The sequence below is a fragment of the Candida metapsilosis genome (assembly GCF_017655625.1).
Source record: "Candida metapsilosis strain BP57 chromosome Unknown scaffold4, whole genome shotgun sequence".
NCBI classification, from domain to species: Eukaryota; Fungi; Ascomycota; class Pichiomycetes; order Serinales; family Debaryomycetaceae; genus Lodderomyces; species Lodderomyces metapsilosis.
This window is the reverse complement of record NW_027138162.1, coordinates 278793-303050: the sequence shown is the minus strand read 5'-3', so window position 1 is coordinate 303050 and position 24258 is coordinate 278793. Positions and strand designations below refer to the sequence as shown.

The 24258-nt window shown below is 38.0% G+C and overlaps 15 protein-coding genes across 15 annotated transcripts; 9 read left to right on the top strand and 6 right to left on the bottom strand. All coding sequences in view use genetic code 12, as the record gives it.

The window, feature by feature from the left end:
- Positions 1 to 27: 27 nt before the first annotated feature.
- Positions 28 to 1350, bottom strand: MET15 (bifunctional cysteine synthase/O-acetylhomoserine aminocarboxypropyltransferase; the record flags this gene model as incomplete). The annotated part of the gene is made up of 1 exon (XM_067692504.1): positions 28 to 1350. One exon carries the CDS (start codon positions 1348 to 1350, stop codon positions 28 to 30), a length of 1323 nt encoding a protein of 440 aa, XP_067547927.1.
- A 751-nt stretch (positions 1351 to 2101) lies between these two features.
- I9W82_003528 (uncharacterized protein) lies at positions 2102 to 3088 on the top strand (the record flags this gene model as incomplete). Its single annotated transcript, XM_067692503.1, has 1 exon — positions 2102 to 3088. The coding sequence occupies one exon, from the start codon at positions 2102 to 2104 to the stop codon at positions 3086 to 3088; it is 987 nt and encodes a 328-aa protein (XP_067547926.1).
- A 78-nt stretch (positions 3089 to 3166) lies between these two features.
- On the bottom strand, positions 3167 to 4717 carry SUB2 (ATP-dependent RNA helicase; the record flags this gene model as incomplete). The annotated part of the gene is made up of 2 exons (XM_067692502.1): positions 3167 to 4245; positions 4492 to 4717. 2 exons carry the CDS (start codon positions 4715 to 4717, stop codon positions 3167 to 3169), a joined length of 1305 nt encoding a protein of 434 aa, XP_067547925.1.
- A 222-nt stretch (positions 4718 to 4939) lies between these two features.
- On the top strand, positions 4940 to 5338 carry I9W82_003526 (uncharacterized protein; the record flags this gene model as incomplete). The annotated part of the gene is made up of 1 exon (XM_067692501.1): positions 4940 to 5338. One exon carries the CDS (start codon positions 4940 to 4942, stop codon positions 5336 to 5338), a length of 399 nt encoding a protein of 132 aa, XP_067547924.1.
- Positions 5339 to 5377: 39 nt separating this feature from the next.
- On the bottom strand, positions 5378 to 6196 carry PRO3 (pyrroline-5-carboxylate reductase; the record flags this gene model as incomplete). Its single annotated transcript, XM_067692500.1, has 1 exon — positions 5378 to 6196. The coding sequence occupies one exon, from the start codon at positions 6194 to 6196 to the stop codon at positions 5378 to 5380; it is 819 nt and encodes a 272-aa protein (XP_067547923.1).
- Positions 6197 to 6840: 644 nt separating this feature from the next.
- I9W82_003524 (histone demethylase) lies at positions 6841 to 9177 on the top strand (the record flags this gene model as incomplete). Its single annotated transcript, XM_067692499.1, has 1 exon — positions 6841 to 9177. The coding sequence occupies one exon, from the start codon at positions 6841 to 6843 to the stop codon at positions 9175 to 9177; it is 2337 nt and encodes a 778-aa protein (XP_067547922.1).
- Positions 9178 to 9600: 423 nt separating this feature from the next.
- On the top strand, positions 9601 to 11540 carry ATP2 (F1F0 ATP synthase subunit beta; the record flags this gene model as incomplete). The annotated part of the gene is made up of 2 exons (XM_067692498.1): positions 9601 to 9710; positions 10145 to 11540. 2 exons carry the CDS (start codon positions 9601 to 9603, stop codon positions 11538 to 11540), a joined length of 1506 nt encoding a protein of 501 aa, XP_067547921.1.
- A 255-nt stretch (positions 11541 to 11795) lies between these two features.
- On the top strand, positions 11796 to 13236 carry STE24 (zinc metalloprotease; the record flags this gene model as incomplete). Its single annotated transcript, XM_067692497.1, has 2 exons — positions 11796 to 11813; positions 11863 to 13236. The coding sequence occupies 2 exons, from the start codon at positions 11796 to 11798 to the stop codon at positions 13234 to 13236; spliced, it is 1392 nt and encodes a 463-aa protein (XP_067547920.1).
- A 125-nt stretch (positions 13237 to 13361) lies between these two features.
- Positions 13362 to 14078, top strand: EXM2 (Exm2p; the record flags this gene model as incomplete). The annotated part of the gene is made up of 1 exon (XM_067692496.1): positions 13362 to 14078. One exon carries the CDS (start codon positions 13362 to 13364, stop codon positions 14076 to 14078), a length of 717 nt encoding a protein of 238 aa, XP_067547919.1.
- Positions 14079 to 14431: 353 nt separating this feature from the next.
- On the top strand, positions 14432 to 15682 carry I9W82_003520 (uncharacterized protein; the record flags this gene model as incomplete). Its single annotated transcript, XM_067692495.1, has 1 exon — positions 14432 to 15682. The coding sequence occupies one exon, from the start codon at positions 14432 to 14434 to the stop codon at positions 15680 to 15682; it is 1251 nt and encodes a 416-aa protein (XP_067547918.1).
- Positions 15683 to 15755: 73 nt separating this feature from the next.
- PHR3 (1,3-beta-glucanosyltransferase) lies at positions 15756 to 17470 on the bottom strand (the record flags this gene model as incomplete). The annotated part of the gene is made up of 3 exons (XM_067692493.1): positions 15756 to 17078; positions 17138 to 17263; positions 17333 to 17470. 3 exons carry the CDS (start codon positions 17468 to 17470, stop codon positions 15756 to 15758), a joined length of 1587 nt encoding a protein of 528 aa, XP_067547917.1.
- Positions 17471 to 17947: 477 nt separating this feature from the next.
- Positions 17948 to 19216, top strand: I9W82_003518 (uncharacterized protein; the record flags this gene model as incomplete). Its single annotated transcript, XM_067692492.1, has 1 exon — positions 17948 to 19216. The coding sequence occupies one exon, from the start codon at positions 17948 to 17950 to the stop codon at positions 19214 to 19216; it is 1269 nt and encodes a 422-aa protein (XP_067547916.1).
- A 529-nt stretch (positions 19217 to 19745) lies between these two features.
- Positions 19746 to 22211, top strand: I9W82_003517 (putative zinc metalloprotease; the record flags this gene model as incomplete). Its single annotated transcript, XM_067692491.1, has 1 exon — positions 19746 to 22211. One exon carries the CDS (start codon positions 19746 to 19748, stop codon positions 22209 to 22211), a length of 2466 nt encoding a protein of 821 aa, XP_067547915.1.
- A 64-nt stretch (positions 22212 to 22275) lies between these two features.
- On the bottom strand, positions 22276 to 23004 carry I9W82_003516 (gamma-glutamylcyclotransferase; the record flags this gene model as incomplete). Its single annotated transcript, XM_067692490.1, has 1 exon — positions 22276 to 23004. The coding sequence occupies one exon, from the start codon at positions 23002 to 23004 to the stop codon at positions 22276 to 22278; it is 729 nt and encodes a 242-aa protein (XP_067547914.1).
- Positions 23005 to 23114: 110 nt separating this feature from the next.
- I9W82_003515 (uncharacterized protein) lies at positions 23115 to 24170 on the bottom strand (the record flags this gene model as incomplete). Its single annotated transcript, XM_067692489.1, has 1 exon — positions 23115 to 24170. The coding sequence occupies one exon, from the start codon at positions 24168 to 24170 to the stop codon at positions 23115 to 23117; it is 1056 nt and encodes a 351-aa protein (XP_067547913.1).
- Positions 24171 to 24258: the final 88 nt, after the last annotated feature.

The following is a 24258-nucleotide window of genomic DNA, read 5'->3' as shown; positions in this document are numbered from 1 at the left end:
TCATATATATATATTCTTCCTGCTTATTTAATTTCCATAAACTTTTTTAAATGCTTGGTCGAAATCGGCAATGATATCGTCTATAAACTCAGTACCAATTGATACTCTAATCAATCCCTTTGAAACTCCAGAAGCCTTCTTCTCTTCCTCACTCAATTGTTGATGAGTAGTGAAATATGGTGCAATAACTAAAGTTTTGGAGTCACCAACATTTGCCAAGTTTGAAGCAATCTTCAAATTGTCAACAACTTTGGGGGAAGCTTCTTGGAATGGGTCAGGTGAAGCTGATTCAATTTCATTCACTGTGAATGACAATGCACCACCAAAGAATTTAGCATCATTGTTGAAATACTTTTTAGCCAATTCATGTGATTCATGAGAAGGCAAACCAACATAGGACACTGAATCAACGTGTGGGTTCAGTTCCAACCATTTAGCCAATTTCAATGCATTTTCACTTTGTCTCTCAACTCTCAAACTCAAAGTTTCCAACCCTTGCAAGAGCAAGAATGAACCAAATGGGTTCAAAGCTGGGCCCAAGTCACGCAACAATTCAATTCTCAAGTGTCCAATGTATGCACTTTCTTTCAAAGCATCGTTCAAAACCAATCCATGGTAACCTTCGGATGGCTTGGAGAATTGTGGATACTTTTCTGGGTATTTTGTCCATGGGAATTTACCAGAATCAACCACAACACCAGCAATGGTGGTACCGTGACCACCAATCCATTTCGTAGCTGAATGAACAACAATGTCAGCTCCGTGTTTAATTGGGTTAACCAAGAATCCACCGGCACCAAAAGTGTTATCAACAACAACTGGAATTCCATTGTCATGGGCCAACTTGACAATCTTTTCAAAATCAGGAACATTGTATTTTGGGTTTCCAATACTTTCCAAGTAAATTGCTTTGGTTTTATCGTCAATCAATTTAGCAAAATCATCAACATTATCACCATTGACAAATCTAGTCTCAATTCCAAATCTTTTGAAAGCAACTTTAAATTGGTTATAAGTACCACCATACAAGTATGAGGTACTGATAAAGTTATCACCAGAATGAGCCAATCCGGAAATGGCAAGCAATTGGGCCGCTTGACCGGAAGATGTGGCCAAAGCACCAATTCCTCCTTCAAGAGCAGCAATTCTTTGTTCAAATACGTCATTAGTTGGGTTCATGATTCTTGAGTAGATGTATCCTGGTGTCTCCAAACCAAATAATTGAGCCCCATGTTTGGAGTCATTAAAGACATATGAACTAGTGGCGTAAATTGGTGGTGCTCTAGCATTGTATGGTTTATCAACTGGTTGACCAGCGTGTAATTGAAGTGTATCAAAATGAGATGGCATGGTGTGAAGGAGATTAGTGGATAAGAAAAGATTGAAATTCTGTTTTCAGTAAAGACAATTGTTGGGTGTTATATATACTCAAAACTTATTGGAAAATGAAATTGTGGGTTGATTAATGAGTCTTTAGAAACTGTGGTTCAAATCAATCAAGAGAAAGAAGAAAACGAACAATTACACAAAACTAAAAAAAAAAGGTAAAATAAGCTCGTATCATTGCACGTGACATACCTTAAAGTTTTCTGTATAATACTTACAAATAATAAAACCAACCCACTTGAAAGAAAACTTTTCTAAATTAAAAGAGTAGCATTGGGGTAGATCACTTGATTATGAATTAGAGAGTCTATGTGCGTATGAGTCAATTACTTTGCATTGTTCCTCTTTTTTGTACCTTTTTTGTAATTTCTTGCAAATTTGGCACCAATTCGTGACGAAAAATTATACTTACTTGCAAATCACGAAAAAAGAGGTTCATAATCGTATAGCTTATTCATATATAGTCTTTACAAACATCACTTTACTCTACAGGGTCTTTGAACCGTGCACTGTCTCGTTTCGACGCAGTTGAGTATGTCGGTTGAATGTTTGTCTTAATTAGGAAAATTTAATATACGACAGATCGGCAAAAAAGAAAAATGTAAACATTAGAAAGATTGGTCTGCGTTAGAACGTAGAAGATCCCAAAAATCATGTCAATTGCCACCTTCAAAATACCAAAATATATTATTACCTTGACCTTTACAACAATCATATGAAACAGGTGTATCAGTGTAGTGGAATAACCCAAAAGGGACAACGTTGCAAACGAACAGTTAAAGTTGATCGTGGCTATTGTTCATATCACGTATCTCAAGGCAGCACATTGGCAAAACATGATCAGTATAGAAAACAAAGGATTGACGAGTCACCTAGACGGAAGCTGGGTAATAAAGAAAGTCCACACAAGATGGTGGGAGTGAAACGCCCGGTGCGTGAACAGTACATCATTCCTGGCCAATTTGATAGCGATCAATCGAAACGCGATGCACAATCGAGTCATCGGTTCAGTGGCGGTCGACCACCACCAGCAAATCACATAGTACACGATTATAACACATTTAGCGACAACAAGCCTACGTATGTGAAACAAAAAGGAGGAAAAGGGTATATTTATGTCTACACGATGCAGAATTTCCTTAACCCACCTAAAGGCTGGACCTTCAAAGTGAAGAACATCCCCAACACATCAACTCGAAATAAAGACAAATGGATCAAGTTTAAAAGCCGAAGCTCACCTTACATCTTAATCAAGGTTGGCATGACCACTCAATTACCAAATGTTCGTATCAAGCAATGGGAAAATAAATGTAAACACGAACTTGTCAACTTAGGACCTCATAATGAACATTTAGTCAAGCATCGTTTACATTGGTGGCAAAAGTTCCTATGTTTAAGTATTGATGATGATGACGATACGGGAATGAGATTGAGTCGGTTCAAGAAGGATGGTTTCTATTGCGAGGAAAACGTCAGTGTTGTTGAAAGTATGATTCATAAACAGTTGCGGAAAAAGTATGGTAAAGGTGATGTCTATTGTAGTGGGTGCGTACCAGATGATGAATTAATAAAAAATAAGCATAAGGAGAAAGTGCCCTTACAGAATAATTACAATGTCCATGTGGAGTGGTTCTTGATTCCAAAGGAGGACTTGAGAGATGTATACAGATTGATTGATCAAACATGTCGATCTGTGGGATAAGAGAAGCATATTGTGTGTATGAAAACAAACTTTTTAAAAATTTTTATCAGTATACAAAATATATATAAAGAAGGATATTTATGTGTTCATATAAGTTGATGGATCAACACCCTCCTCTGGGAACTCGGTGATCTTAACATCAAATCTACTTTGGATCTTTTCCAAAACTTCTTCATCCTCTTTTGAAGAAACAAAAGAGATACCTAAACCTTTGGTACCAAATCTACCAGCTCTACCAACTCTGTGCAAATATTGATCTGCTTCATTTGGCAAGTCATAGTTGATAGCCAAGTTGATTCTTTCAATATCAATACCTCTACCAAAGACATCAGTGGAAACACAGATTCTCTTGTTGAACTCTTTGAAAGATCTGTATCTTTCAATTCTCTCCTCTTGTGGAATACCAGAGTGTACAGCAATTGATGGGAAGTTACAAGCACACAACAACTTGTTCAATTCATTTGCTCTTTGAGTAGATTTGACAAAAATAATAACTTGGTTAAACTCCAAGGAATCCAACAAATCAGACAATTTCCTATTTTTTTCCTTTTCTTCCAACTTGATGTAGTATTGTTGCAAACCATGCAAGGTCAACTTGGCTTCATCATCAACATAAATTTCCAATGGGTTTTGCATGAATTTCTTACAAACTGGACGAATATCTTGAGACAAGGTAGCTGAAAACATCATAACTTGTTTTTGATGTGGGGTGGCACGGAAGATATCTTGAACATCTCTTCTCATATCAATGGCTTCCAAAACCTTGTCACACTCATCAATGACAAACGACTTGACATTGTTTAATCTGATAGCCTTGTCTTGAACCAAAGCGTGCAATCTACCTGGAGTAGCAACAACAATGTGTGGACAAGTATCCTTGTTTTTCAATTTTTCAATATCTCTCTTGATTGGAGTACCTCCGTAGAAAACTTCAGTTTTAACATCTGGCATATACTTGGAGAATCTAGCGTATTCATTTTTAATTTGATAAGCCAATTCTCTAGTGTGACAGATGACCAAAGTGGAAATTTCACCTGGTACCGGATCTAATTGCTGTAAAGTGGACAAAACAAAAACGGCAGTCTTACCCAAACCAGACTTGGCTTGACATAAAACATCGGTACCCAAAATCGATTGAGGGATACAAACTTGTTGAACTTGAATTTAATGTTAGTTGAATTTTTCCTTGTGTTTTGAGAAGACGTTCTTGAGATGGACTATGAGACATGCTAGGGACGATTTGTAACCTCGTGTGCTTAGACAGCCTCCGTGGAACCTCAATAGTTAAGGGACAGTCGGAAAATGTATCTCACATTATCTCAAATGCGATTGCAGGGCTGCGCCCTCACTTGGCAATAGTTCCATCAAAAGAACAATCTAGTCATTTCAATCTTCTTACAAACCTTCTGATGGATGTTCAAAACCACAGTCTCCAATAGCTCTCAACAATTCAGGCTTCAATAAGAAGTCTCTGAAACCGGTGGCGTGAATACCAACATAAGAACCTTTTTTATCAGCTTCTTTGTCATTGGTGGCCTCACCATCAGCACCAGCTTGGGTGGTTGATGGGACGGCAATTTCTTCGGAGTCAGAATAGTCTAACAATTCTTCTTGACCTTCGTGAGACATGTTGATGAGATGGATTGAGCAGTTGTGTTTTATCGAACGACTTTTGTTTCGGTTATTTTTTTTCAATGCGACGTCTTGTTGTTCGTTTTTGAGGTGTTGTTGTTTGTTGTTGAAATTTTTCATGCAAAATGGGTCGTGTAAAAAGGAACAGAATATGTTAGATTCCAATTTGCCCTTCTTTACTTTGAAAACATTTAAAGAGACTAAGATACCACAGCAAGAATGTTTAGAACCAGTGCTAGAGTTAGACCATTTGCTTACGTTGCGGCTAATGCCAACAGAAGATCTTTCAGCAACACCACAGCTAAGCTTTTTTTTGACAAAGCTCCATCGCCTGAACAGCAAGAGCAAGCATTTAACAAAGTCAAGAAGATCTTGTCAGAGAACCCCGAGTTGATGCAATTAACCGTCGAGTTCAAAGAGTTGTTGAGTCAAAAGGGTCTCTTAGCATCAGGAAAACCATCCATTACCCAAATGATGAAAATTTTAGCTGACAAAGAAGTACGAGAACATGGAGCCAAGTTGAAAAATTTCTTGGATTCAACAGAAACTGGATTGATTCAAGAAGAGTTGGCTACTTTAACTGGTGCCTACATGTTCCAAAACAAGGATCTTAAATAGAATAATGTATATAGATTAAAAAAATGGCATACAGTTTCCCTACTTTTTTGCAAATGATGCCGAAATGTTTGCTGCTTCTTCTATACCTCTAGCAATTGTGCTCCTCAATGCGCCATCCTCCATCTTTAACAAACCTCCAATGGTTGTTCCTCCAGGAGTACAGACTTTGCTCTTTAATGCAGCTGGGTGGTCGCCGGTTTCAATCAACATCTTTGCTGTTCCTTCCATGACTTTAGCGGCAGAGATTCTAGCCACATCGTATGACATACCCATTCTTACAGCACCGTCAATCATTGATTCCATCATTAATAAGCAAAATGCTGGGCCGGATCCAATTAATGAGGTAGCAATGTCCATATTCTTTTCTGGAATGTTTACGGTCAATCCAATTGGCTCAATCAATTTATGAACAAGCTCTTGTTGCTCTTTGGTAACATCAGGTGCAAATGAGATTGCTGCAGTTCCGCATCCATATCTAGCAGGAGTGTTTGTCATAACCTTAGCAATGTATTTGGAAAAAATAGACAACTCTTTGATAGTAACACCTGCCATCAATGAGATCACGAGCTGATCACCAGAAAGTGACTTTTTAACTTGTTCGTACACCTCCTCGTACATAAATGGCTTAAGACCCAAAATAATAACATCAGCTTCCTTCACAGCTTTGACATTGTCCTCCACACCTGAAGATAATTGAACAATTGGTTCGTCTCCAAACTGCTTTGATAACGCCTCTGGTTCGGCCGTGCAAAGAATCATCTTCTTTGGATACGGTTCAAATTTTGAATTCAAGATTGCTGAAGTGATAGCAGAGCCCATCACACCGCATCCTAAAACAGTAATCGTATAGTCTTTCATTGTAGATATATTGAATACTTCAAGTGGGCTATGGTAATTGTGAGCAGATTGATGCCTTTTTATAGTAATCTTAAGCTGGGTTTGAAAATTATTCCAACAAACTTTTCAGATTTTGCATACACAAAAGTGTAACTCTTTCTTTTGTTTTCTTTGTTTTCTTTGTCTTTGTCTTTTTTTTTGATATCCCGCTTTCTTTGATTTTCGTTTGATCTTTCCGTTTGGGAACTCTAAGTGGAAATTGAATAGAATCAGTTGATTCTGAACTACACTACACACCACACAAAGAGCAAAGGGAAGCTAGTTAAAGCTCTAGAATAGAGAACCAGTAGTGAGCTGCCCCTTGCTAGAGCTGTATACCATAATATATTACAGGTAGTCCAATTGTAAATCTTTTGTTCTCATATTTCATAGCAAGGAAAGAGTTGAACAAAGTTGAAGGAGAAGAGAGAGAATAGAAAAAAAAAAAAAAAAATGGTGTTATCCAAAAAGACGTTGCAAAAATCGGACAGTCTTTTACAAAAGGAGCAGGTTTCTAAACACACAAATTTTTTTATACAAAGACACCTATATTGCTGGAAATTCATTGTCGCTTGGTCCGTCCGGTTTGATTAATACCAATATTGCTAACTTTCAACAGACGCAATATGACGAAATTTGATAAAAATCTATTGACTCCGTGTCCTACTTTACGTCCTTCTGAGGAAGAGTTTATGGACCCTATTGGGTATTTATCGAGTGGCCCTATATCGGAATTGGGTAAAAAGTATGGAATTGTCAAAATTGTCCCTCCAGAGAACTGGAAACCTAGTTTTCAAATTTCAGCTTCTTTCAAGTTTCACGTGAGACAACAGGTGATTAGTGACTTGGGAATCACTACTAGATCAAGAAAGTTTTTCAGGGAAAGCATCAATAGGTTCTTGAATATGAGAAGAAAGCGGTTGTTGAAGCTAAGTTTCAAAATTGATGGTCAAAAAATTTATTATTACGACTTGTATGTTCTAGTGGAGAAATTAGGTGGCTTTCAAGTTATGGATAAGTCAAAGTGGCATGAGGTGAATAAAGTGTTTGGGGTTGAACTGAAATCACGAGTGATTGAAATGGAATACAATGCATCCATCAAACATTATGCAAATTTTTTGAAATGCAACAAAACAGCCGAGTTTCCAGATAGTGAATCAGACAGCGAGTCGGAAAATTGTGTCATATGTGGAGACAATGATGATCCACAAGAGACTCTACTTTGTGATAACTGCGACCATGCTTTTCACATGAAGTGCTTGAACCCACCTTTAAGCCAAATTCCTGCTACAAATTGGTATTGCGACAAATGCCTCATTGGCACTGGAGACTATGGATTTGAAGAACATCCTGAGATCAAGTACACTATACCTGAGTTTTATCAAATGTGCAAAGACTTTGAGGAAAAATTTGCCCAGGAGTACAATGGTGGCATAAAGCCATCCTTGGATGAGCTAGAACGGAAATTTTGGTCTTTTGTTGATATTGAAAAATCAGATTTGGAAGTGCTCTATGGCGCAGATATACATAATTTGAAACCAGGTGAAATAAGTGGATTTCCAATGGCCAACACGCCAGGTCTCGATTTAGCAAATGCCGAAAACAGGTTCTATATTAATCATCCATATAATCTTACGAAATTGCCATTTGCCAAAGGCTCACTACTAAACTACATCAACACGTCAATATCGGGTATGACTGTGCCATGGATATACATTGGTTCACTTCTTTCGACTTTCTGTTGGCATGTTGAAGATCATTACACACTATCAGCTAACTACTGTCACTTTGGAGCCACTAAGAAATGGTATGGCATACCCTCGTCCTATGCAGATCAGTTTGAGAGCTTGATGAAAAGATCCGCCCCTGACTTGTTCAAAAAGCAACCAGATCTACTACATCAATTAGTTACCTTAATCAACCCAGCGGAGCTAGTACGAAATGGGATACCGTGCGTTTATGCTGATCAGGGTCCTAGAGAGTTTGTCATTACATATCCCAAAGTTTACCATGCGGGATTCAATAGTGGATTCAATTTCAATGAGGCTGTCAATTTCGCCATGAATGATTGGTTGGAGTTTGGCGAACGATCAATTATCGATTACCGGCCAATCAAGAAGGAAGATGTATTCAACTACTATGAGCTTGTCGAGAACATTTTGAGAGATTACAATCGTCATCCAAAGAGTGGAAATGCCGATTTGGCAAGAAGAAGTATTGATGTACTCGAGAGGTTTTTAAGTGAGCAACAGGCTCTCTTGAATGATGCGAAGCTCGCCAACATGGAAATTGAATACAGGCCAAAGACATACAAGAAACGAAGATTTGATTTAGAGCAAAAGGGTGAGGTTGATGATGAAGAGGAGGACTTGTGCACAAATTGTAAAACACATTTGGGGTATCAGTATTGTGAAGTTAGCTCGTTTGATGAGAGTGTCACCCTTGTTGGCATAGTCAAGGTGGAAGATGTGATAGGTGCACACCAACAACTTCCGACCCCGGAAATTTCTCCTCAGGAAGTTATCGTCAAGACTTCTTCACGTGAAAATGCAAACACCATATCGGAGTCTACCAGCTCTAAACAACTACAATCTGTTGCCAAAACTTCTTGCATGATGGATGAATTTGATGAGTTGATTTCAGAAGCAAGGAAGAGATCTTGTGAGCCTGAGGAGGAGTCTGAGTCAAAAAGGCGAAAATCAAAGAGACTATTATCATTGGAAGAGCAACAATATCAAAAGAAAGAGGAAAGACCGCATACAAGGGAGGTTTCTCATGGAATGAAAAGGTCAAACCATAAAAAGAAAAAGAGCACTGAGTCTAAAAGATTCTGCTTGAAGTGTACCTTTGACTTTGCACAAGTTCCAGATGCCACTAAGGTTATCTACCAATCCTACCCGCAACAATTGAAGCAAATAATTGATGAAGCAAAGGTCAATGTAAAGTCCTTACAAGTTGTATAGTTTTAATAAACAGTTTGCTTGTTGCAAAAAAAAAAAAGCATTTGGTAGCCGGCCGAATTTTGTAGTTACCCTCGGCGATTAATTTTTAATTTTCTGTCCTTTAGTACACTACTAGAATCCGATGTTATTATTGGTCAATGTGTGGTTAAAAAGATTTTTTATTGGTGTTATGGAAACGGTAGCGCAAATGCTATGAACCACCCAATAAAATTTAATTTTCAAATTATTAGTGCGCACCGAATGTAGAGAGTGAGAGTGAGACTGAGTGTGTGTGAGAGAAAGAGAGAGAAAAAAAAAATTATCAACGACTTTAAAGCGTTCAACGAATTTTTTTTTCCCTTTTTCATATTTTCACTCTTTAGTAACGATTATTTGAAATAAGCATTAACCATCAAATAACCAAAGTTGTTTTAAAGTATAACGATGGTGTTGCCAAGATTATTTAATGCTACTTCACGTACTGCTGTGCAAGCAGCCAGATCATCCACCAGATCTTTAGCTACTGCTGCCAAAGCTGCTGATGGTAAAGTCAGGTATGTTTTTTTTTTTCTTTTTTTAACTTTTCACGTTTTAGAAAGTCAATTCAATTAAGCAATTGGCTATCATTGCTACAGATGAACCAATTGAGTGTTATGGGGAAGACCATTGGCGATTGATTGTCGTGGTGAAGAGAGCCTATGGAGCAATTACCCAGATCATATTCTGGAGTATGGCGTGGAGAGAGTTTGAGTTCACCGACGTGCAGATGGAATTGGTGATGGCTCTCCCCTATCCCATCACCAATGGCCTCGCTACTTCTCTTTCCCAATTGGAGTTTCCACGGACCAAGCTACTTTGATTCGTCGCCCTCATTGGACGAGAATTTTTTTTTTGTCCTTGGTACACGTCCGTGAAAAATTTCCCAACACAACTTTGAATTGAATCGACATTTATTATCTTCATGTCCTAATACTAACAAAAATTTTAGAGCTGTTATTGGTGCCGTCGTTGATGTCCAATTCGAAGAAGGTAACTTGCCAGCTATTTTGAATGCCTTGACCTTGAAGAACGGTAAACAAGACTTGGTCTTGGAAGTCGCTCAACATTTGGGAGAAAACACCGTCAGAGCTATTGCTATGGATGGTACTGAAGGTTTGGTTAGAGGTACTTCCGTCACTGATACTGGTGCCCCAATCTCTGTCCCAGTTGGTAGAGGTACTTTGGGTAGAATCATCAATGTTACTGGTGACCCAATTGATGAAAGAGGTCCAATTGAATGTAAGAAGAGAAACCCAATTCACGCTGAACCACCTTCATTCATTGAACAATCTACTGCCGCTGAAGTTTTGGAAACCGGTATCAAGGTTGTCGATTTGTTGGCCCCATACGCCAGAGGTGGTAAGATTGGTTTGTTCGGTGGTGCCGGTGTCGGTAAGACCGTCTTTATCCAAGAATTGATTAACAACATTGCTAAGGCACATGGTGGTTTCTCAGTTTTCACTGGTGTCGGTGAAAGAACCAGAGAAGGTAACGATTTGTACCGTGAAATGAAGGAAACTGGTGTTATCAACTTGGAAGGTGACTCAAAGGTCGCTTTGGTTTTCGGTCAAATGAACGAACCACCTGGAGCTAGAGCTAGAGTTGCTTTGACCGGTTTGACCATTGCTGAATATTTCAGAGATGAAGAAGGTCAAGATGTGTTGTTGTTCATTGACAACATTTTCAGATTCACCCAAGCTGGTTCAGAAGTGTCAGCTTTGTTGGGTCGTATTCCATCCGCTGTCGGTTATCAACCAACCTTGGCTACTGATATGGGTCTTTTGCAAGAACGTATTACCACCACCAAGAAGGGTTCAGTTACCTCAGTCCAAGCCGTTTACGTGCCAGCTGATGATTTAACCGATCCTGCTCCAGCTACCACCTTCGCTCACTTGGATGCCACCACTGTGTTGTCTAGAGGTATTTCCGAATTGGGTATCTACCCAGCTGTCGATCCATTGGATTCTAAATCAAGATTGTTGGATGCCGCTGTTGTCGGTCAAGAACATTATGATGTTGCCACTGGTGTTCAACAAACCTTGCAAGCTTACAAGTCCTTACAAGATATTATTGCTATCTTGGGTATGGATGAATTGTCGGAACAAGATAAATTGACTGTCGAGAGAGCTCGTAAGATTCAAAGATTCTTGTCTCAACCATTCGCTGTTGCTGAAGTTTTCACTGGTATTCCAGGTAAATTAGTCAGATTGTCTGAAACTGTCAAGTCATTCAAGGAAGTCTTGGACGGTAAGTACGATAACTTGCCAGAAAATGCTTTCTATATGGTTGGTGGTATCGAAGATGCTGTTGCCAAGGCTGAAAAGATGGCTTCTGAAGCTAAATAAGTGCATCAGTAGGTTAAAAAATATAGCTCATATATATATTCATATCTACGAAGGTTTTAGACTTTTTGATTAGCAAAAAATTTGAAATAAAATGTTTTAAAGAATAGCTAGGCTGTAGAATAGAGAAGGGTAAAGAGAGAGAAAGTGTTGGTTTGTACGGCATTAAAGAAAAGCGTTTTGAACACGGTAAAAATCTTTTGACGAAAAATTCACTACTTACATCAACACACTCGAGTTTCTATACAAAAAAAAATCATGATTTCAATAGTAGATGTATGTTAAGCAATGCGTTCAGCTTCTTACCAAATACTAACTCATCCAGACATTGTCATTTTTAGACAACCCTAAGATCGATTGGAAGTTGATCATTGCAGGATTTACAATTGGTCAATATGTGTTTGAAACGTATCTCGATTATAGACAATACCAAGTTTTAAAGAACAAGTCACCTCCAGCATCAATCAAAGCTGAAGTGGACCAAGCTACTTTCGATAAGTCTCAGCAGTATTCCCGTTCAAAAGCAAAATTCTCCATTTTTTCATCTACTTTTGGTTTGTTGCAAAATTTGGCTACTATACATTTTGACTTTTTACCTAAGCTTTGGGTTAAAAGTGGTGCTATTATGAATGCAATTAGTTTCGTTTTGCCAAAGTTTATGGGTGGAGTTATTACTCAATCAATTCTTTTCGTGTTTAATATGCTGGTGATTAGTACTGTTGTTGGTTTACCATTGAGTTATTATAGTAACTTTGTTTTGGAAGAGAAGTACGGCTTCAATAAGCAGACTATTGGATTATGGATTTCTGACAAATTAAAAGGTATTGGGCTCACTCTTGTTTTGGGATCACCTGTAATTGCTGGTGTGTTAAAGATTATTGACCATTTCGGCAACGCATTCATTTTCTACTTGATGGGATTCTTTTTGTTTGTTAATTTGGTTGCAATGACAATTGTTCCTAGTTTGATTATGCCTTTGTTTAACAAGTTTACTCCTTTGGAAGATGGTGAGTTAAAGACTGCTATTGAAAAGTTGGCTTCTTCACAAAAGTTCCCATTACAGAAATTGCAAGTTATTGATGGATCCGAACGCTCTTCTCATTCAAATGCTTACTTCACTGGTTTGCCATGGAGCAAACAAATTGTCTTGTTTGATACCTTGATTGAGCACAATACTACTGAAGAGACTGTTGCAGTTTTGGCACACGAAATTGGCCATTGGAGGTTAAACCATATCCCAAAGATGCTTGCTATGCAGCAGGGCCACTTTTTCATAATCTTTTCCTTGTTTTCAGCATTTGTAAACAACAGGTCATTGTACACTTCGTTTGGATTCTACAACCAGCAACCAATCTTGATTGGTCTTATGCTTTTTGGTGACATTTTACAACCATTGGAATGTGTTTTGACATTTGTTCAAAACTTGGTTTCTAGAAAGCACGAGTATGATGCTGACAAGTACGCATACGATTGTGGATATTCAGAGCAATTGAGTAGATCTTTGATCAAATTGTCCAACAAAAACTTATCTAGTATGAATGCTGATTGGTTGTACTCGTCATTCCATTATTCCCACCCAATTTTACCAGAAAGATTGAGTGCATTAGGTTACGTGTCTAAGGAGAAGATTGGATCTGGTGATCTCAAGCCTGAAGGCTTTGATGCTGAAGTCGAGAAGAAGGTAGACAAACAGGATTAGAATTAAAACTCTCTTGTGTATAAAATCATCATATAGTCTGTGGAATACAAGCGGTCTGAAATCTGCAAAAAAAAAAAAACTAAACCGTGCGATGAATATACAACGTATCACTTACAATTCAAACAATGGCGGAAGAACAGAGAAGACAGATAGAGCAGCTAATGGGGAGGCAACTGCTGTCTATTCGACGGTACCGTGACCCGGATATGACGTCTCCACAAGTGTGCAAGGCATTTGTAGTGGGTATTTGCCCACATGATTTATTCGTAGGGACCAAATCTGATTTGGGGAAATGTCCCAACCTACATCTCCAGAAACATAAACTAGAATATGAATACAAGACAAAGAAGTTGGGTCAAAAGTTTCCCGATATGGAGGCTGCGTATTTCGACATTCTTCAAAAATACATTCGAGATCTTGATCGAACGATATCGGTGGCACAAAAGAGGTTAGAACATACACCAGAGGAGAAAGAAAAGATTGCACAGGTTACGAAGGAATTGGATGAGTTGGATGTTGAGATTGGTTTGATGATTCAAGAACTCAATTACTTGATTAAGCTAAATCAGGATGATGATCAAATTTTGAAAATCATTGACTTATCAATCAAGTTGAATCAAAAGTCAAAGGAAAGAGATACTGCCAGTAAGCAAGCAAGAAATGTAATTGAAAATGTGGGACAAACTTCGCAACAAAAGTTGCAAGTTTGTGATGGTTGTGGTGCATATTTGTCTCGATTGGATAATGATAGACGGTTGGCGGACCATTTTATTGGGAAAATACACTTGGGGTATGTTCAGTTGAGACGAGCATACGATGAGATGAAAAATAAGATGCACTAGGAGTATCTGCCAGTGAGAGTGTATATAGGAGAGTGTATGCCTGTAATGGAGTCTGTTTCTAGTCGTAAATTTTACTGCGAATGTGAGTGGGGCCGGAGCCGGAGGTTTTGGGCTTGTCGTAGACACTAATCCGCACGCGATAAACAAATTTCCGAACAAAAAAGGACAGCATCTCTCTCACCATACGGCTGAAAGTCATTTCTTATCACCACAATTTTACAAGAAACCATTATCTCCACCACCAGATAACTACAATGAGAAAGTACCAACTAATAGGACGCAAGCTGAACAATAGGTTCCCTAATAAAAAAGAGGCCATCAATTATCCAACTCTACATCTACACTCGTTGCCTATGGAAATACTACTACGAATATTTGGATCTTTGCATGACGGCGGTCATCTGTTGCTACCGATGGCCCGAACTTGTCGAAACTTTTACCAAATCATTTGCAAATATTTCATATATCGAGATATTAAGTTCAAGACATCACTGGAGTTTTTCAAATTTGCTAATCAACATTTAATTGGGGAAATAAGTAATAAGATCAACTACCTTGAACATGTCACTTTTGTCAATCCTCAAATCAAGAAATCGTCAAATCAAAGCATCAATATTGCTGGAAGTTATGCAGTTGAGTCAAACAGTCGAACTAAAGATACATTAAGCTATGCCGAGTTTATATCTAACTTAAAGAGCTTGTTCAGTCATGCTTATGGGTTGAAAAGCGTACAATTTGTTGAAATAGCGCCCGAATTTGCGTTTCCTTTGGAGTTAAAACAAAAAGGGTCCACGAGTTTATTCAAACGGAAGGCACCAAAGAGAAAGAGGTGTCTTGACAAGTTGGTTTTAAGACCCCAATCAGGATGGTCTATTCCATTGAAAGATATACACTTGTCGTTATTCTGCGAATACTTTGAATCCATCGCAGAGTTGCACTTGATTGATTTCATCATTGATCAGCCAATAAATGTTGATATTAAAGTTGAGAAGTTGGTCCTACAAACGTGTTCGTATTCAGTAAAGAAGATCAAGTCACCAAGTCCATTGTTCAAGGATGTATCAGTCTTGGGATTGCAGGGCCTTTCAAGTTCAATGCAACTTTCCTTGATTGACTTGGTGAAGCTAAACAACAAACTAAACACGTTGATACTTGACTTGAATTCAAGTGTCTTTTATCTGAATGGTGAGTTTAACTTTACCAAATTCAACCCATTTTTCAAACTACTATGCTGTGGAGGGGGTAATTATGCAAATTTGAAGACCCTTGTGTTGAAGAATTTTGATTTGTTCAACTACCTTAAGCATGATGATTTGCACGAGGAAGTTGATTCTTGGATAGAGCCACCAACTAACAACTTTGAGACTTTTATGAAATATGTATCATTTGTACCCAGTTTGATTATAGTGTTGAAGAAAACGCCAGTGAGGGTAAACACTTGCAAGAAGTGTGGATTCAAAAAGCAACAGCTGGATAAGTTGATTGAAACTTTGACTTCTCAAGAGTGGGAAATATTCCTAAAACAGTTGGAGATACAGGATAACAAATTGAAAATACAACTGCATAACTCAGTCGACCTCTATACCGTTTCAAAATACGATTAGAGGAAGGAAGACATCAATAAACAATCAATTCTTATGCTTTCTAAAGCCTGATATAAACTGGGTCCCAGTCTTTCTAGGTAAATATACTTGACCAGAAGTTCTTCACTGAGTCACTTACTTTATGAAAAGTCTCTACAATAACGTTGGGTTTGATTTCGTTGTTTTCAATTCCACTGTCTTCGCTTTCACCATTCTGTTGTGGAAGACTCAGATGCTTTTCCTCTGGGTGTTTCTGTGGCAACATCTCTTGAGGAGTATCAGTGTGTTGCTCACCTTTTGCTTGATATGGATTGTGCGTACTACTTCTTTGTTGCCGCTGCTTGTTATGTATATCTTCATCAATCTCGAAATCAACCACCACGTCAATTTCATAAACTGTGTGCAACACTTCCCCATTCGGTTGAAAGAAAACGTTATTTGTTTGCAATTCACTCTTGTCCAAATGCACAAATTTTCCACGCTCAGCATGAACACCAGTGTCAATCATGATATCCACAATTGTATCAGGAATGCCTTTGGAAATGTCTAAATTAGGATACAGCTCCTCGCATCTAGGAACAGTTGACTGAGATTGTTTGATGCGTAATTGAATTTCCTTTGCATTTTCCTTCATTGCTTCAACAATAAAACTGTAATCCAATTCTGGAATAGAGTCAAATTTATGTTTCAATTGCAAAAAGTCCCTTAATAACTTGACATCACCATTGGGTAATATTTCCACCAACCCATAGTTGTTTGCTTCTTGGGTAAATTCATAAACTAATCCACCATTGAAAACATCAATCATATCATTTGTATATAATACAGGAACTTCATCAAAGTTTCGTGGCAATACTTCGTTGCACCCATATTCGGAAAAAAACACAGGTTTACTATATCCTTTGTAATCGTTGACCAAAATGTTGTACCCACTGCTGTAAAACGTTTGATCACCACACCACTGGTATGAATTTACTCCATAGAAATCAACACTTTCCATCAAATTGTTATCGGCGCATTCAAGATACTTGGCAAGTGGAATTCGATAATTCAAATCATCAGCAGCAGAGTAACCAACAGGGATAGGTCGAGGTGAATTTTTGTTAATGTAGCTCTTGATGTCCCTCACAACTGCTTTGATGTATGGTGCTGAAACAGATGCTGATATAGGATCATTGATAACTTCATTCCCCGCAAGAAACCCCAATGTGTTGTTGTAAAATGAAAATTGATGAACAATTTTAAACACATTTTCAAGGTAAAACAAATTGTAACTGGTCCATGGCTCATATCTGTTCAAGTGGTGGTTGGGCAATGGTGAGTTGACATCTAGGACTAAGTATATCCCAGCTGAAGCTAGCATTGTCATGCATTTGTCGTGGTTCAAGTCTGGGTTGACTGAATAGATTCTGATGGTCTGGTAAAGTTGTTAGTATGGGGAATACTTCATTTAGTTGTGCCTTGTGTTGTACATACGTTGATTCCTAATTCCTGAAATAATATAATGTCTCTTGCACATTGGACAGGATCAGAAAGTGGATCCTTGATTTTGGAAACTGCCGATGAACCTCCTGGTTGGTAGTCTATTCCCTTTATATAGAACTAGAAATAAATAGTTAGTATATAGTCAATGATACAAGGTAGTTAGCTTGTTGTTGTTGCCACACATACTGGTTCTTTAGTCACACCATTGACAAAGTAGTGGCCATGAATTGTGATTGGATGTACGTTTGCCAGAATGAGACGTAGTGCGCCTAGCAAAAGGGTAATGAGATACAACGGTGACATTTTCGGCATATGTTGAAGCATATTAGTTAGTGGTGGCGAGAGTGTAGTGGCAATCTATTTTCTTTTCGTGTAGTCGGTTTGGTGAAAGATTAGTTTGTTATTCTGTAGCTGCAAAAAAAGTAAAATAAAAAGAGAACAATTAGGCTTAAAGAGAAAGTTTAACGTATGAATTTACACAAAATATGAAAAAACACTCAACTACTTAACACGATATAAAACTGTCAATATCCCACTCTTGCTGTACTTAGCCCAACTACTGCTATTGATGTCCATACGTGAGGCAGAACTGGGCCAAAGTAGTTTTGGGATCCCTATAGGTAGCGCAGTTATTGCAAAATCTAAATATTATTTTTTTAAATCCGCCAAATGTGGGGACTTCATATAATGCACATGAAAAGTTTAATTCCGGCTATTTAATATCAGCAACCCCATATATATAATTACATTCACGTTATCCCCACAAAACAACCACTTTCCTAATCAGCACCTAGCTTCAATATGACATTCTCCAAAAGCAATATTAACAAGTTGCAAGGACGCCTTGATGGGGTACTCACCGAGGTGACAACTTTAAACCCAGACGCAGAGCCACCTCTTGTTGCACCAGCATGTACCATTGGTGTAACAGAAAAGGACAAGACAGTCTACCTCAATACTAAAGGGGTCACTAATCTCAATACAAAGGAACCTTCGACTAATGATCATTTATATGCCATGTTTTCATGTACTAAATCAATGACGGTTATGGGAGCTTTGATCTTGTATGAAAGGGGCTTGTTGGACTTGGATGCACCAGTGTCAAAGTACTTTCCTGAGATCTCGACAATTGGGGTACTTGAACCCGAAATTGTTGATAAAAAGACTGGTGAACTTAAAAAGCCATTGCAATCACCCAAGACTCAAGTAACAGCAAGACACTTGATGACACATACAGCTGGTTTCTCATATGGTTTCATCCATCCTGATTATTTTGCATTGATTACTAAAGCAAAACCAAGATTGGATGCTTCAAATCCTACTATCGAATTTTTCTTGAAAAAGACACCATTGGTGTTTGAACCGGGAACAGGCTGGATGTATGGTCATAGTATTGATTGGTTGGGGTTTGTTATGGAAAAGATTGCTGGAAAGAAGTTGGGTGAGTTTTTGAAAGAGGAGATTTTTGACCGTGTGGGGATGGGTTCATGTACATTTCATCCCAGGACTTATGATAATATGAATCGTGTTCACTATAGGAAGCAAGATGGAAATTTAAAGTTACAAGAGAAGTTTGGTTTACCGTTGGATCCTCATTTGGATATGGGAGGCCAAGGGTGTTCAGGTACTGTTGGAGATTACTTGAAGTTTATACGTGTTTGGTTGAATTATGGATACAGTCCAGACGGTAATACAAGGATCTTGTCTCAAAAGACTGTTGAGTATGCTATTAGGAATCATTTACCTGAAGAGGTTGAATTGGAGTTTATTGGATTGGCTCATAATCTCGTTGATGATGATGATGCTCCTGGCAAACAGCAAGATGGATGGACACTTACTGGAAATGCCTACAACTCTAACAAGCTTCCAAGCGGAAGACCCAAGGGAACATTGTATTGGGGTGGGTTGGCCAATTTGCTGTATTGGATTGATTTTGAAAATGGGATTGGTGGATTTTTTGCAGTACAAGTTTTGCCTTATATGGATGAATATGTGGTTCCATACATAGCCAGATTTGAATCTGAGGTTTATGATGTTCTAGATGGAGATAATGTTCCATCAAAGTTATAGGTCTACAGTGGCTCAGTTCTCGATTATTTGTTTAATTTAGATGAAACATGCGAAAAGACACACATGATTACTCTGTACTGCCCTTTGTAACATCCTTCTAAAGAGGACATTATGTATCTTCAACGGTCTAACGTTGTATACAACCTCTTGGGTCATTTCAGTGGTGCAAAGGCTTAGCCAAAGTCAACTAAAAATAAACCATACTGTGTACTGCATATAAATTTTGTTTCTTGTCTGTTTTCTCACTTCTCAATACACGGAATAGAAGAAGAACACTTTTACAAAACACCCGAAAAGAAATCAAACTTTTGAACTCAGGGAAGTCTTTTTTAAAAAAAAACAACACAGCCAGTCGTTTGCTCTATATATATATATATATAGATACTCATTCTGATACTTACACATACACTCATTACAGTCACTACTTTAATACAGTTGCTGCTTGTGAATAAAAATAAAAGAGGGGGGACAAGATAGACACATTATTAATCACTCCAATCCACGCTCTTCATTTCCATTTTTAAAAATTATGCGCCACCATGACTATCAACGACTCGCCACGGAAGGATCTTCTCAGAACGATAATCTCCCGTTGAATCCGCCAGAATATACAGAGTCTAGTGATGCACAACTATATGGCGATTACCCTCACGAATCATCTTCTTCATCGATACCCATTGAAGAATTTGAAATCGAGGAACCACCACTAGACGAACCTAGTGGATTATTCGATAGAGCACAAGCGTTTTCAAAGAAGTTTGCCAATAATGTCAACATACGTCTAATACGACCTGTGAGTAGGATGATTGATCCAATATATGAAGGTTATAAATTTTTACATATGCAGTATGAGAGACTGATTTTGAAAGTTGGAAATCCATTGGTAGTTAAAAGGCTTTTGTATGTTTTTATAATGATGCTTTTCATATTTGGTATATCCAGGTATACTTCCAACACTTCAATTACTGGTGCAGGTATGGGGGCGTTTTCCCAGGGGAAATTCTTTGACACTGATAAATTAGCAGATTCAGCTCAACAATTTATTGATCCAAAGTCGATGAAGGAAAATCTTGAATATTTCTCATCTATTCCTCATATTACTGGATCAATGGGTGATTTGGCATTTGCCAGATATATTGAAAAATATATGAAGAACAATGGACTACATAATGTCTATCTTAATGAGTTTCAATCATTTACTAATTACCCCAACGTTGAAGGCACTTTTTTAAAGCTAGCTGATGGATCATTTGAAGCAAAGCTTCATGAAAAGCATAGTAAAGAAATGCAGTTTCTTGCTTATAATCCAAATGCATTAAATACAATTTATACAGTTGAAGGTGAGTACGTTTATGTGAATTACGGCCGGTCCGAGGATTTCAAACAGCTAGAAGAAAAAGGGATAGACACAAGTGGTAAAATATTATTGATGAAATATGGTGGAAACATACCTGAGGGAAATAAGGTCCATCTTGCTGAAAAATGTGGAGCTAAAGCGGTTGTTTTTATTACACCCAAATTTACATTGGCTGGCAACACAGTAGTAGATGATGTTATACAACGAGAAAATGTCGGTTTAGCAAGAATGTCTCCCGGTGATATTTTGACCCCGGGTTGGTCATCGGAAGGTGGATTTGTCACTAGACTTTCATGGGACAAATCTGAAACGACACCAAGAGTGCCAACTATTCCTATATCTTGGAAAGATGGTGAAACATTGATTAAGAAATTGAGTGGAGGTTATACATTTGACGGTTTCGCCAGTGGTGATGGCTCATCATCCGTTTTACAGTTGAAAGTATCCAACACTAACCGTCCTGTTCATCCATTTTGGAATGTTGTTGGCTCTATTGAAGGAAGAGAGCAAGCAGAAAAGGGCGTAATTGTTGGCTCAGTCAGAGATTCTGCATGTTATGGAACTATGGGAAGTAATACTGGAACTGTTGGGTTCTTAGAGTTGGTAAAAATTCTTACTTCATTGCAAAGGAAATACCAGTGGGTCCCTTCGAGATCAATTTACTTTGTCTCTTTTGATGCTACAGAGTACAACTTGGCTGGAGCTACAGAGTGGATTGAAAATAGAAAAGAAGCATTGAGAAAAGAGGGATATTTGTACATTGATATGAGTGATTTAGTAAGTGGTGATGAACTTCAAATTAAAGCTCATCCATTCTTGAAGGAGAGATTGCTGCATGCTTTATCGAAAGTGAAAGTTGATGAAGGAGGCAAGACTTTGCAAAATATATTCTCAGATCAAAAACAATCAATTGGAAATGATTTCTTGGATGAGAAAAACTACATTCCATTTATAAACTTGGTTAATATTCCATCTATGGAAGTCAAGTACAAAGGTAAAGTTTACCCTAGAGGTTCATGTTATGATACATTTGAGAATTTTGAAAATTGGGATATTGATAAATCAATGACAAAACATGTTCAATTGGTTGAATTTTTATCACGAGTCATTATTGAGTTTGCTGAAGCCCCCTTCATTCCATACAACTTTGTTGAGTTGTCAAAGCTGTTGCTGGAGGATATTGAAGATTTAAAACGATTTGCTGAAGATGTATCCAAGGATATGAATGTGAAACCAGTCATGCATTATGAACATTTACAACAGGCGGTGGATACGTTGAAAAGAGTCAGTCTAAGATTTGCCGGCTGGCATACCGATTGGAAGTCGGTGGTTGTAGCTGGTGGTGGTGTCGAACCTCCAATTTTGGCCATGGAGAGATGGGCATGGAATGATAATATGGTCAAGTTTAATGAAGAGTTTGTTGGACGCGATCCACAACCGAAAAGGTCCGGGTATGTGAATGCATTATTTGGAATACCATTTCTGGCTCCTGAATCAGATCGTAAGTTTCAATGGAATACGTTTCCGGGTGTGCGGTCAGAGATGATGGATCATAATTTTGATCAAGCTCAAGATCGAATTGATCAATTGGCTAGGATTCTTGAACAGGCAGCAGAAGATTTTATGAAATTAGGATAGGAATACATAGCATTTTTTTAATTGCATTTAGATTTATGAGAAGGCTATCTACCTTGTCATTTATTTACTCTTGTATTAGTTTAAGTAAATCTTCTAAATAGTAATCTCTACAATTCAACTCACGAACAGCATGAGTTAATTTAATCAAATATTCACTATTTTTACCACTGGGTCCAACATTCGTCTTGATTATACTGGCGGTTTTCTCAATGGCCTCAGGACCAATAAAACTCTCCAAGTCTAGTCCACCAATATAAATCAGGCTTTCAATATACTCACCAAACTCATCGCATTGTCGATCCGATTCAGGAAAAATAGCATCACCACCATTGCTATTTTCACTATTTTCAATATGTTCTTTGAAATAAAATTTTACCGTTTGCAACCCATACCCATTCTGTTCCCGAATATCCAAATACTCCTTCACTTCATCAACATGCTCAGCAGAAATATAATAAGCACATCCCCAAACTTTCAAATCCTCGGGTTTCAAATCATCAATCAGATGATCAACATCAACAATAACAGCACCATCCCCCAGTCGAGATAATTCATAAGTATGTAAATCGTTATGGAAGAACCGTTCCTCACGTAACTCATCTAGGGAAATTAGTGTAACTACTCGCCCTGGTGATGCAGGTGTGCCGCGATGGTCGATTGAACTTTGCCAGAATCGACGGATGTAGCCTTGCAAGTAGCCGGTGATTCGTAGGGAGACGTGTGGTGGAGGTTTGAATATGAGTGAGCCGTATCCTATTACCCACATTCCCTTTTCTGGCTGGGGTTTAGTCATGGTTTTTGCAAAGTGGATGTTAGAGAGGGTCTTGTTTGGTTGTGTTTGTTGATTGGAAAAACTACGCGGAAATAAAAACTTACACAAACACTTTATGCATTATTCATTGTCTATACATAGGTGAACTTAAATGCCATTTTAACAGTTTCAACAATCTTATCCCTAATATTGGCATTTCTCAAGTACTTAGCTGATCCAAAAACCAAAATGATCAACACAACCAATACGATTGAATTTCGAGCTAAATAGGACTTGGTGATGTTTAACATATAGTTCAATTTCTCCTTCAAATTCTGAGCTTGTTGTTGACGACTTAAGCTGCGTCCTGAGGATGATGATGATGACGTAGAGGAACTTGCTACCGTTGCTTTGCTGTCTTCCTTATTGTAATTATTCATAATCTCCTTGATTGAACTATACTTCAAATTCTTCAGTTCTCTCTTGCCCCTCTTTGTTTCCGCATCCTCCTTAGCCTTAGCCTCCTTTGCTGATTTTTCTGCATCAAGTTGTTGCTGTTTCAATTTATTCAAGTACTCTTGTCTACCAGCTTTAATCTCATGCAACCTCTTCAACTCATCTTCATTATCACCAATTAATCGTTCACTCTCATCATACGCTTCAAATTGGGGTAGGATTTCAAACTTGACCAAATCGAGCAACTTGGCACCATACTTGTCACTCGTATCGATATTAATATACCATTTCTTCAAGTTATGCAAATACGTCTCCTTATTTCCAATTAAATCCTGGTTTGAAATATAAACAAGTTGGATATTATACTTGATCTCATAAGGCACATCAGCTTCAAGCCAGACCGATTTAATCTGATTGAAAATTTCATTACTTGTGAATGAATTTCTTGCTGCGTTAGCTTGCACTTGATCAAGCGTATTGTTCTTGAGACAAACTCCCAATACGACAAGATACAAATTGATGATTTTTATAAGCAAGTCCTCGGAGATTGTCCCCTGTCGATAATCGTTGAATGAGGAGTAGTATACTTGATGGATCGATTTGAATGATCCGATAAAGTTTTTATTGATAAATTGTTTTAGTGCTAGCTTGTAGTTGTTTTCTACTGTTTTGTTGTTGGGGTTGAGTTGTTCAGTAGGCATAGAGCGAGGACCTGATGATCCATTTGAGTTTGAGGTCGATACTGGTGGCATATCTGTAGGAGATTCTCTCTGGTGATGATGATTGGGTTCAAAAGGTATAAATTGTTACCTCCCCACCCCGCAAATAATTTTTCTTTTT